The sequence below is a fragment of the Musca domestica genome, unplaced genomic scaffold (genome assembly GCF_030504385.1).
Source record: "Musca domestica strain aabys unplaced genomic scaffold, Musca_domestica.polishedcontigs.V.1.1 31, whole genome shotgun sequence".
In the NCBI taxonomy this organism is placed as follows: Eukaryota; Metazoa; Arthropoda; class Insecta; order Diptera; family Muscidae; genus Musca; species Musca domestica.
Window position 1 is genome coordinate 625,110 of NW_026712309.1, and position 12,160 is coordinate 637,269.

At 36.0% G+C, this 12,160-nt stretch overlaps 1 protein-coding gene across 5 annotated transcripts in view; it reads left to right on the forward strand.

Moving 5' to 3' along the window:
* LOC131803601 (beta-glucuronidase-like) overlaps positions 1 to 11,919 on the forward strand; it is a 97,629-nt gene extending 85,710 nt beyond the window's left edge. Inside the window, exons 2-11 of one of the 5 annotated variants that reach the window (XM_059124988.1) lie at positions 6,118 to 6,524; positions 6,585 to 6,751; positions 6,815 to 6,960; positions 8,714 to 9,078; positions 9,144 to 9,316; positions 10,644 to 10,787; positions 10,912 to 10,996; positions 11,057 to 11,233; positions 11,296 to 11,434; positions 11,488 to 11,919. In XM_059124988.1, coding sequence (XP_058980971.1) covers positions 6,118 to 6,524; positions 6,585 to 6,751; positions 6,815 to 6,960; positions 8,714 to 9,078; positions 9,144 to 9,316; positions 10,644 to 10,787; positions 10,912 to 10,996; positions 11,057 to 11,233; positions 11,296 to 11,434; positions 11,488 to 11,687 — 2,003 coding nt within the window. In that variant the 3' untranslated portion in view covers positions 11,688 to 11,919. The remainder of the gene's footprint in view (positions 1 to 6,117; positions 6,525 to 6,584; positions 6,752 to 6,814; positions 6,961 to 8,713; positions 9,079 to 9,143; positions 9,317 to 10,643; positions 10,788 to 10,911; positions 10,997 to 11,056; positions 11,234 to 11,295; positions 11,435 to 11,487) is intronic. The other 4 variants (XM_059124989.1, XM_059124991.1, XM_059124992.1 and 1 more) reach the window with 4 other exon arrangements.
* Positions 11,920 to 12,160: the final 241 nt, after the last annotated feature.

The following is a 12,160-nucleotide window of genomic DNA, read 5'->3' on the forward strand; positions in this document are numbered from 1 at the left end:
GTTTGACATACCATTGCTCCCAAGCGTTGATGCATCTACCTGTATTCTTCTGCCATGGGAGCTATAGCTACATCTGAATCGATTTGTTCCAAAATTGACAGACTTCATTGTCGTCGAAACTTGACTGTATTGTAAAAATTTAACCTAATTGGACGAATCATTGTTGATGGCATAATTGATATCAAAATAGGGAAATAAATTGTGTCTAAATCTAAATTTGATTCGATCTCGACAACATTTTTACATTTCCAAGTTGTATCTGATATCTCGTTTTTTTTTGGGATTGAATTATCGAATTGAATTATATATGGAAGCTTTTTCACAAAATTTGAGAGACTTAAGATGGGAATACATAAAGCTCTTATCTGGCTGGATTAAGTCATCCGAAAACTTGTTATATATGTTCTCACCTTTACTTCTTAGCTTAATTCGATTGTTTGTGCGAAATATTTTCTATTTTGTCAAATATTGCACATTAGTTATATAATAAACGTGAAAGCGGACGAAGATATATAAATAAATGAAATTTGCTTACAAAAAATACATGAACAGCCTGTCAGACAACTGTTAAAATTATTCCAGTGACAGCTTATTATATTGTTTACAAGCGTACAGAGCCATTTTGGTGAGAATTTTCAAGAAAAAAAGTTATTCGTGATGGAATTCAAGCGTCATAGTGTGATTTCTTTATATTTAGCTGGAAAACCACAAGGAGCTATCGTTAGAGCACTCCAGCATTTAAATGTGAATAAATCTTTTGTGTCTCGTATCATCGCTCGTTATAGTGTAGCCCGACCTCAAGGAAGTGGACTGAAGAAAATAGCAACATCAGCAGAAATGGTTCGAAAAGTAAAGAAGCGACTTAATCGAAACCGGCGTCCCAGCGACCGAAAAATGGCTCGTGAACTGAACATATCGCAATATTCCATTCGCCAAATATTAAAAAATTAGCTCGACGTAAAACCATTGAAATTCTAAAAAGTGCAAGAACTTACACCGCAACAGAAAGAAAATAGACCCAAAAGAGCTAAAGAGTTCCTTCGCTTGGCCGAAAGTGGTGAACTTCCGAATTTGGTTTTCTCCGATAAGAAAACATTCGTTGTCCAGCAGTTTGTAAACAAAGAAAATGATCGTGTTTACTTGCAAAAGAGGTCAGCTGAAAATGTGAACCTTCGATTGGCCACCAGAACTCAAGCGCCGTAACAGCCGATGGTCGCTCTCAGCTCATATTAATCAACGGTGGCATCAAAATAAATGCCGAATAATATCGTGAAAATTTTCTGGAGGGTGTATTAAAGCTTTGGGCACGCAAACATTCTGGCCGCTGACCTTGGACATTCCAACAGGACTCAGCAGCATCGCACTCAGCACGCGCCACCCATGAATGGTTACAAAATGAGGTTCCTCGCTTCATTTCCAGCGCACAATGGCCACCAAAATCTTCGGATATCAATACGTTGAACTATTGTGTCTGGAGTATTCTGGAAAGCAAGTTTGGCACTAAAAAATACCAAAGTGTCGATCACCTCAAGTAAGCGCTTCGCCGGTAATGGGCCAAAATACCACAGAGCATCATTCGGGCAGCGTGTGACGGTTTCATTGGCCGTTTGAAGGCCGTGTCAAAGGTGACCAATTCAAACAAATCTAAACTTATTCTGAAATTTGATGCTATTTCCGATTTTTTGTTTCATTTAATAAATTTAAAAAAATGTAAAAATTATGGCATTCGACTTTGTTGCAGTTTTTTATCTCACCAAGCGCTTTTTTTGACTGGCTTAAGTCACCGGCAGGCTTCTTCCGAAAATAACAAAGGAGTGTAAGACCAAAATCGAACTTAGTCAACCTAAGATTCCTTTGTTCCTCTACGAATAAGCCAGTCAAAAAAGCGTTTTATGTATTCTCGTCTCAAGGCATAATTATAAATTTGGATGGTAAATATATATGAAAGCTAAAGCTATATCTGAATCTATTTTGTTAAAAATCAAACTATTGTAGTCCGAACTTGACAGTATGGTAACAAATAAAGATACTTGGACGTACCATGTTTGATGCATAATTGATATCAAGTATCAAGATCGAGTAATGTATATGCTGGTTATATCTAAATTTGATTCGATGTCGACAAAATTTTGCCAAGTCATTGCCAGGAGGTATCTGATATCTAGTCCTTAGGGGGATTTAAATATAGAATTGGATAACACATATATTTGACAAAATTTGACAGACTTAAGCTAAAGGTGGGAATACATAAAGCGCTTATTTGACTGGCTTAAATCTGGAAATACATAAAGCGCTTATCTGGCTGGCTTAAGTCATCGGCTGGCTTCTTCGGAAATGAACAAAGGGGCCTAGGGCCAAAATCGAACTAAGTCAACCGCTTTATGTATTCCCACCTTAAGAAGACAAGAATATTTTGGCTTTCTTAAATAATCGGCTGGCTTTTTTGTAGAAGAACAAAGGAGAGTAGTGGGATCAAATATATATTATGGACCGAAATTGAACTAAGTTAACCTAAAACTGCTTTCAACGTTTGCGAAAAAACCATCTAATGACTTAAGCCAGTAAAAAAGATGTTCTATGTGTTCTCACCTTTACTTCTTAGCTGAATTCGATTGTGCATGGCAAATACTTTTAATTTTGCAGATATTAAGTATTTAGTGTATACTCAATGCGAATTCGGAGGAAGATATATAAACAAATGAACCGTGCAATGTTTTGACTCAGTTAAAAAACAAATGCAATCTGAAATTTGCTTTCCAAAGTACATGAACAGGCTTACCGATAGCCAAATTGAGAATTGGTGGTACAAACAAATGCACGAACCATAAATGTCAAAGGACCATAAATGTCTATGGATAATAATCCTTATGGTAGTAATATTGTGTTTTCTTTTTCAAATTCAAATCGAAATGTCAAGTTATCCTTTTATAAAATTTGATGGAAAAAGGTAGTCAATGTGCCCCAAATTTTATACTTCAAATCAATTCGCCCTGATTTTAAGTGTCCAAAAACTAGGTTTATTGTAATTTTCGCCAATGTTGTTACATGGTATTTCTACCATGGATATTATGAATTAATTATTCTGTTCAACAGGCAGCTAGTTTTGCCATTTTTTTTCTACCAATTTTTGTTTTTCAAATTTGAAGAGTTTTACAAGTTTTTTTTTCTGAGGTGAATTCTTATCATTTGAGTTCAAACACAAACATACGCATATGTATGACCCAAAAACATTAACTCGCTAATGGCTTATAAGTCATTAGTGGAATATTTTATCAAGTGCGTTCATTTTTTTTTTTGTTCTGACCATATTGAATTGATTGGATTTCTATTTTCAAAGGGTATTTTGATAACAGAGGTAATAATTAATATCGATAAGATAATGCCTATCATGATAATACCACAGTAGTCCCAAAATATGTTATAATAAGTTCCCATACCAACATGTTCAGTTAGATTTTCCATAGATAGATTTTATTTGTACGCATTTTTTTTTTGTCGATAGCATAAAAGATCTGACTTTTACTTTCTCTGATAGCCCAAATGAAAATATTAAAAAATGAGTCACACCTCATTTGATATTTATTTGAAGAGTTATTTTATATATTTTACGTCAGTCTGACAAATGATTACAAATTTCAAAGAACGTTTTGTAAATGCATATGTCAGGTAATTGAATGACTTGTTTGCAAAGACATAGAAGTATAAAGATAGGACAAGACTGAGTAAAATATGGCAACCCTGTGAAAAATACCTCTGTTGTTATGATATCGTACCAACATAGTTACCAATGTTAAGCAATTTAAACCGCTAAGGCAGTATGCAATTGTTTGGGAAGATATACGGAATAGAATTTTGAAACCAATATTTTGGATTATCCAAACTGTTATTTGTCATTCTCTCCTAAAATTGTACTTTTTTATATTAACATGCTTCCGTCATGAGCTGTTATTCAAGGTAGTATGGCCACAAACCATTTGCTCAGAATGCATTTTGTCTAGTCTTTACCATTTTAGGTCTTTGTTGTTTGTTAGATAAGAGAGCCTTAACCCCCGTCCAGCTGTAGTACAGTATTGTGGCTATAGCATTATAAATCAAGAAAGCCATCTGTCTGTGGTTAAGGATTTGGTGCAGTTACGAAATGTGGGAGGCAAAATAAAACTCAGTTAGAGTAAAATATTTATTTTTGATATGAAAATCCATCTTACATCGACAATCTGCAAAATCTGTTCTCATTAGACGTATTCGAATTTTTAGGTCAGCAGTAGTACATAAGAGTAACAAAACTCCAAACATATTTCTCTCAAATCAAAACCATATGTTTAAAGAAGTGGCATGTTGTAAGTAATTGATGTTCTCTGGAATGCGCGAACCTATTTTATTTCTGCAAACTCCATATGAAATATGACGTGAACTCCAAAATTTTTGTGTATAAACGGTATACCTGGTATAATAGGGGGTTGTACAAACGCTTCGTAAAACTACTGACATACAGGCCCGAGGCTATGACCGCTTTCTATCAGGATTATTGAAAATGAAATGCAGTTATTCTCGTTCATCCGATATTTTCCTGATATTTAAAATGGCTGACTTCATCGGAAAAGAACAAACAAACAACCTAAGTCATCCTGAAACTCTTTTGTTCCTACGAAGAAGCCAGTCGATGACTTAAGCCAGTCAAAAATGCGTTTTATATATTCTCACCTTTTCTGAATCCCTAGACAATTGAGAACGTGGACCTGAGATGTACGGCTATATGGGACCTACATCATAAAATAAAAAATTTGGCTTGAGAAAATAAAACCCATTTGGGGTATAACTATTCTGACCTAATGCTATCTCCTGCATTTTGAATTGTCCACCCACCAAAGAACATTGGTTGGAAACGTGGACTTTGTTCTCTACCACTAAATTAGCCTAAATCTAAATTTTTAAACGAATCGATTGGAATATATATGTGTTCAAGGCCCTCCAAAGCGGTAAAATCAGGAGTTACCTATATACGAGAGTTAGTCCAAAACATTCACCTCCACTATACTGCTATTTTTTTTTAACTATTTTTTGTAAAATAGTTGAAATTGGGATATACCCTTTTATATGGGCTATATCAAAACGTGTACCGACCTGACCCATATTTTGCACAAATGATTCTACAATTGTTTCTCCATCTTACATTTTGAGAGGAAGACCCTAGAAATATATAAAATCAGAAGGTGCCTTAATATGGACCCTACTAAGAAACATTGACCTACCTTAAAAAATTTCTGCGAGGAGTTTTCCACCCCCATGAAAGCCACAATGTCAAATAAAGTCCAAATCAATAAAAAAATAGCCAATAGCTTTAATCAGGGGATAAGTTCATATGAGGCCTATACTGATAATTTGGCAAGGATGGCTTCTTCTTCCTAAGACTTCAAATTATCAAAATTTGTCGAAATGAGCATGAAAAATATGTGTAAAATGTAAAAAATTCGGGTTATACCCTAATATAGGGACTACACCAAAACAGGGACCATGGACATGATCCATATTTGCTACAAATGATTTTACATGTAACCAATAGGCCTGTATCAAATTTAATAGTTCCATCTTAAATTGTTAGAAGTTAGAGCATAATATTTGGGACCCTTCACGTATGGTAAAGGGCCCTAAAAAAGGTTTGGCCTTTAATTTCAATCTACTAACCCAATACTAATCACCTCTACTTGGAATTTCCCACCCCCACACCATTACCCCAAATGTGTCGAATTGTGTTATTTGGCCACTAAACATCGACAATCTTGCGATCTTTGCGGATTTGTAGTGGGTCATCTTTACCCATTACTTGGTAATAAGAGAAGTAATTTCATTCGCTGTGATCTTTTAAAGAAATAACCCAATATTTTGTACCTACTGGTAATACAAAAGTAGTCTTTTACATTATGGGTTAATGACTGTAATCTGCTGGGCGATAGAAAAGAGAGTAATATTTTGATACAGAGCGGACTTATTTTTAATTTTGCAATTTTATTGCAAAATGAAAATTTATCTCACTGAATTGTCAAAATTAACATAATGATTATCTTAACTATCTTCTTATGATCATCTAATTCTAACATTCTTTCACTTTTCTCTTTCCAGCCTTATCACTAATCGCCATGGGCCTTATTGGATTTTGTATTCACTATGCCATAGCACTGGTAATATTGAATAGAGAAATTTCACCAACTGTCGGTATGCTATATCCAAGAGAGTCAGAAACGCGCGAGGTGCGCTCGCTAGATGGCCTGTGGAATTTTGTTAAATCCGATCCCACCAATCCAACGCAGGGAGTCCGTGACAAATGGTTTCTGGACGACTTGAGTCGGGTACAGGATACGATACCAATGCCGGTGCCGGCTAGTTACAATGACATTACAACACAAAATGATTTGCGTGATCATGTTGGTACCGTGTGGTATGATCGGAAATTTTTTGTGCCGCGATCATGGGCCAACAAGCAGAGAGTGTGGTTGCGTTTTGGAAGCGTACACTATGAGGCATTTGTGGTGAGTATTTTAAAAAAGGATTCTTAAAAAAATGTTCTTCATCTCATTTGTAATCCCCAGTATGTAAACGGTGAAATGGCTGTGCGCCATGAGATGGGCCATCTGCCCTTTGAGGCAGAAATTACGAATTTAGTCAAATACGGCGAAGAGAATCGCATAACCGTCATGTGTGATAATGCCTTGATACAAACCACAGTACCTCAGGGGAAAATTACAGAGGTTTCAAGGTAAGTGTTTGCTTTATTTGTTGGAAATTATTTTTTTTTATATTTTTTCATAATTATTTGCAGAGATGATGGTGTTGCCATAGTACAAACTTATACATTTGATTTCTTTAATTATGCCGGTATCCACCGCTCTGTGCATTTATATACAACACCCCTAACATATATTGAGGAAATGGAAATTACCACCGATCTGGCAAAGGACAATAATGGTAAGTATGACATGTTTTCAAATTAAAGTTTTGATATCCTCCTTTCAGTTGGTTATGCGGAAATGAAAATGTAGGGTGATTTTTTAAAACTATACTAAATTCAGAAACACCCATGGTAACGATTATTTGAATTGATAGTACGGCTCATACGTTGACTGCGACTTTGCCTCAAATGGTCCATTCGCTTAGACCAATTTCGGAATACCCTTTAAAACCCTTCGAATAAATACCAGTGCATCAATTGAAGCGCGGTCGACTGTACAGATATGGGCTTTAACATTGCCCCACAACTAATAGTCTAAAGGCGCTAAATCGTACGATCAAGGCCGCCGGTTGGCCGATCCCGACTTGAAATTAAATGTTCAACGAACTCGCCGCTCAATAAGTCCATTGTTAGCGTGCTATGTGGCTTCGTCTTGTTGAGACCACATGTCATGAAAGCAAGCTCTTGCTCGCCCTCACGGTAGCGTTCATCATTCAGAGTTACGTTACGATTCTCACATATTTAAATAAGTACGGTCCAATGATGCCATTAGTCCATAAATCGTTCTAAACTGTCATTTCTGTTATTTATTGATAAATTTTACAATGCTTCTGGCCGATCTTTACTCTAAATTCCACAATTCTGCTTATTTTGCTTCATTTGCTCCACTATACATAGTATGGAGGGTATATTCAATTCGTCGTTCCGTTTGAAACTTATCGAAATAATAAGACAGGGCGAGATAGAACATGGGCTATATCTGTCCATGATATCGTATATCTCCAATATAACGGTACTTCCCAATATTCGGTATTTTGATGATTTTAGCCACAATTTTCAATGAAATTGTCTCAAAATCCACCCAAGGAGTTGTTTCTGAGTACTTTATCCCCTGGGAGATAATTCTCTATATAGGTATACGTCTTCGTATAGCCCCCATTTAACGGCTTTCATTTAAGTGGTATTTTTCGACGGATTTTTATCTGTTTATCAAATGTTTCCTGTGTGGGCTCAGCAAAATTCGGCAAGTCTTAAGGTGAGAATATATAAAACGCCTTTTCGACTGGCTTATGTCATCGGCTGGCTCCTTCGTAATTCTTAAAAGAACATAGGAGTGCAGAGTCAATATTCCTTTGTTATACCCTACACCACAAGGTGGTATGTCTTTGTGCATGTGTTTGTAACAGGCAAAAGAAAATAGTTCCTTTTGATTATCTGCATGGAATTACATTCTGAGTCGATTTATACATGTGCTTCCGTCCCTCCATCTGTCCATGTATTTTTTTTTTTTTTTTTTTTTGTAAACAAAGTATAGGTCGCGTTTATTGCCCGATCCAGATGAAATTAATTTGTTTGGACCAAGGAAGAACCCTATTGAAATTTAAGATAATCCCTAAGAATTGAGATATAGCTCACATATATATCTTCGTCGGACTTGTGCTTCGTCCGAAAAATAGTTTTATGTATTCTCACCTTAAACTTTTTCTTTGCTAATTACCCTGGTTAAATGCCAAATCATCCATGAGTCGGGACGTTATTTTTCCGGTCTTTTCCAGTATATTTAAGGACGATCTGCCCTGCCTTATTGAACTGTCAATAATTGCATCCTATTCTGGATAGTCTTTCATAATCACACTTTCGGCCCTTGAAGACTAGTTCTCTTGCTGGCCATGTTTTTACTTATCTTTTGAAAATTACTTAAAGTTCTTCCTGACTTACAAATTCATTATATGTCAATCTCTAGTAAGTATTTTTTTCTCTTCCTTTCAGTTGGTTTCGTTTATTACAAAGTCAAGGCGAATGGCACAGCGGCCAATGAAGCAGTAAACAATCTCTATGTACGTGTTCAACTGCGCAACAAAGACGGTGCCATTGTGGCCAATGAAACATCCAACAGCGATTTGAAGGGTGTCCTAGAAGTACAAAAAGTTCTGCCCTGGTGGCCATATCTAATGCATCCCGATCCCGGCTACCTATATCAATTGGAAATATTCCTACATGGTGAAAATAATGAATTGCTTGATGTCTATCGCCAGAAAGTTGGTATACGTACCTTAAGTTGGAACAATACATCGTTTATGATCAATGGTCGACCGGTGTATTTCCGTGGTTTCGGGCGGCATGAAGATTCGGATGTAAGTCAAGGGGGGAGGATTTGGTGTTGTAATTTGAATTGAAATTAATTTATTTTTATTTGCAGATACGTGGCAAAGGTTTGGATTTAGCCTTGATGACAAGAGATTTTAATTTGCTGAAATGGATTGGTGCCAACGCCTATCGTACCTCACATTATCCTTATTCGGAGGAATCAATGCAATTTGCCGATGAAAATGGCATCATGATTATTGACGAGTGTCCCAGTGTTGATACAGAGTAAGTTATTTGAATAGCTTAACTTACCGAAGGACATCTGAAACTCCGTTGATAGAACTCCTTCTGATAGAAGTTGAATAAAGACTTCTCTTCCATGCATTTAACTCTTCCGACCCTCTAAAGATCTTCAATAGAAATCCAGTAAGGAAATGTCAATAGTCGGGAGGTGCCGACTATGTCATACCCTACACAACTATGCGTATTTAGTAGAGCTCCCGTAATTTTTATTGGGAATTTATGTAGAGTAGATCATGCCAACTATGAACCTAATTTGAATGCGTGTCATTGCTTTAGAGTAGTAATAATTTGGGAACTATATCCAACTCTGAAACGATTTTCAACAAATTTGACGGCTTCTGTGCTTCTAATACCAAATAACATTGATGTATAGAGCATGATATGGCTTCGATAAGAATTATATTGAAAAATATTTATTGGAGCAATAGATATACTGGACCAAGTTTCACCAAATGTCGATGTTTTCCAAATTCGAAGTACTTGTTTCTAGGCTGAATTTGTTTAAACACATCCTATTTGGACGAATATTACACATTTGGCGCACAATAAAATTGAAATTGGACAAAGTTATATATGGGAGCTTTATCTAAACTTGGACAGATTATCAACAAAATCAATAGGGTTCTTCATACCAAAAAACTGATTTTTGAAAAGTTTCAGTTCAATCAGACAATAAATGCGACATGTACTTTGTTTACAAAAATACATGTACAGACAGACCGTTGTATGATATCGTGGACCTATATAGATATTTCTCTTCCTGAGGGTAAAGTGCTTAGAACGAACTTCTAATATGGATTTTTAGACAATTCCATTGAAAAATGTAGTTAAAATCATCAAAATACCGAATATAGGGAGATACCGTTATATGGGAGATATACGATATCGTGAACCTATATAGACAATACTCTTCCAAGGGGTAAAGTACTCCCTATTTGAATTTTCAGACAATTTCATTGAAAAATTTGGCTACAATCATCAAAATACAGAATATCGGGGGGTATACGATGTCGTGGACCGATATAGCCCCTCATCGAACTTGACCTGCCTGCAGACAAAAGAATGATCTGTGCAAAATGTTAGCTTTTTATATTTATTCGTTTTGACTCTCCTGTAATTACAACCGACGGACGGACTAGGCTAAATCGTCTTAGAATTTTTCGCTGATTAAGGGTCTAAAATTATTATTTCTATGAGTTACAAACGGAATGACGAACTTAATACACCCTCCATACTATGTATGGTGGAGGGTATAAACGTGAATTTGAAAAGAAACACGCTTTTAAAACATTTTTCTCTTTCATTTCAGAAACTTCAAGCAAGAACTGTTGGATAAACACAAATCATCCATGGAACAACTTATACACAGAGATCGTAATCATCCCAGTGTTGTGATGTGGTCAATTGCCAATGAGCCCCGAACAAATCAATTAAATGCAGGTTCATATTTCCAGTAAGTATTCCCAACATTTTAAATGAAATGGAGGAATGAAAACATGAACTATTCAGAAGAATTTTTATTTTCCTGGACATTCATAATATCGATCTTATTAAATTTTGTTCTTCCTATTTTCCAGATATGTAGCCAATCATACCCGGGAACTGGATCCTTCGAGACCAGTGACTGCTGCCATTGCTGTGTCTTCAAATGACGATAAAGCTGTAAGAAAAAGTCCCATAAAAATACCAGACCATTATTAAAACACATTCCACTAATTACAGGCCAAATTCTTAGATGTAATTAGTTTTAATCGCTACAACGGTTGGTACAGCAATCCCGGACGTTTGGATATGATTACCAAACGGGTAATAGATGAGGCTACAAATTGGCATAAAAAGCACAATAAACCGGTCATAATGTCGGAATATGGTGCCGATACAGTGGAGGGATTACATTTGGTAATTAAAAAATATTTCACCGAATCTCTAGATGCCCTATTATGTTATATTAAATTTTTTAGCTCCCCGCCTATGTTTGGTCCGAGGAATATCAAACGGAGTTGTTTTCGCGCCACTTTAAAGCATTCGACACCCTGAGGAAGCAACCATGGTTTATAGGAGAATTTGTGTGGAATTTTGCCGATTTTAAAACGGCTCAAAGTAAGTTTTGTGACACCCTCAAGAGCATAACTAATTTCCCCTTAATTTTTTAGCCGTAACCCGTGTCGGTGGCAACAAGAAAGGCGTCTTCACCCGCAACCGCCAGCCCAAAGCCGTGGCCCATCTGCTGCGCAAACGTTACTTTGCCTTAGGCCGTGAAGTGGATCAGTGCAACTTCCCCGAAGATCTCTTCACCTATATTGCCGATGTGGGCCCTTCACGTAATGCCAAACATGACGATGCCGATTTATAATCGCCGCCTTCTGCTCGAGAGCCCATTACTGCCAGTCGCTCTCTAAGTGAAATTTTGTTCTGAACTTTCCATTGCATTTTTTGTATGCCTATTTCGTTAGTATTTTCTAAAGAAAATGTATTAATCTAAGTTATTGAAATTTTTTTATAGTTGTATGTAAGTATATTAAAACAACGTATTTATATTTTATTATGTATAAAAAACGGTTATATGTGTCTTTTATGTACATACGTATAGAAAATAGTGAATGGAAATAGCAAATATAAACTATTTTTTATATTGAAATGGTCAGAGTGTTTAATTTTAATTTTGAGTTATATGCAAAATGCATGACTATTTGTTATGAAGTGTGAATATCTAATACTGAACAATTTTCTTATAATCTTTTAACAACACAAGAAGTTTAAATTATTCATATCAATTATAAACGCAAAGGAAAGATAGGTTTAAACCGACAGGACTGAGTTTTTCAA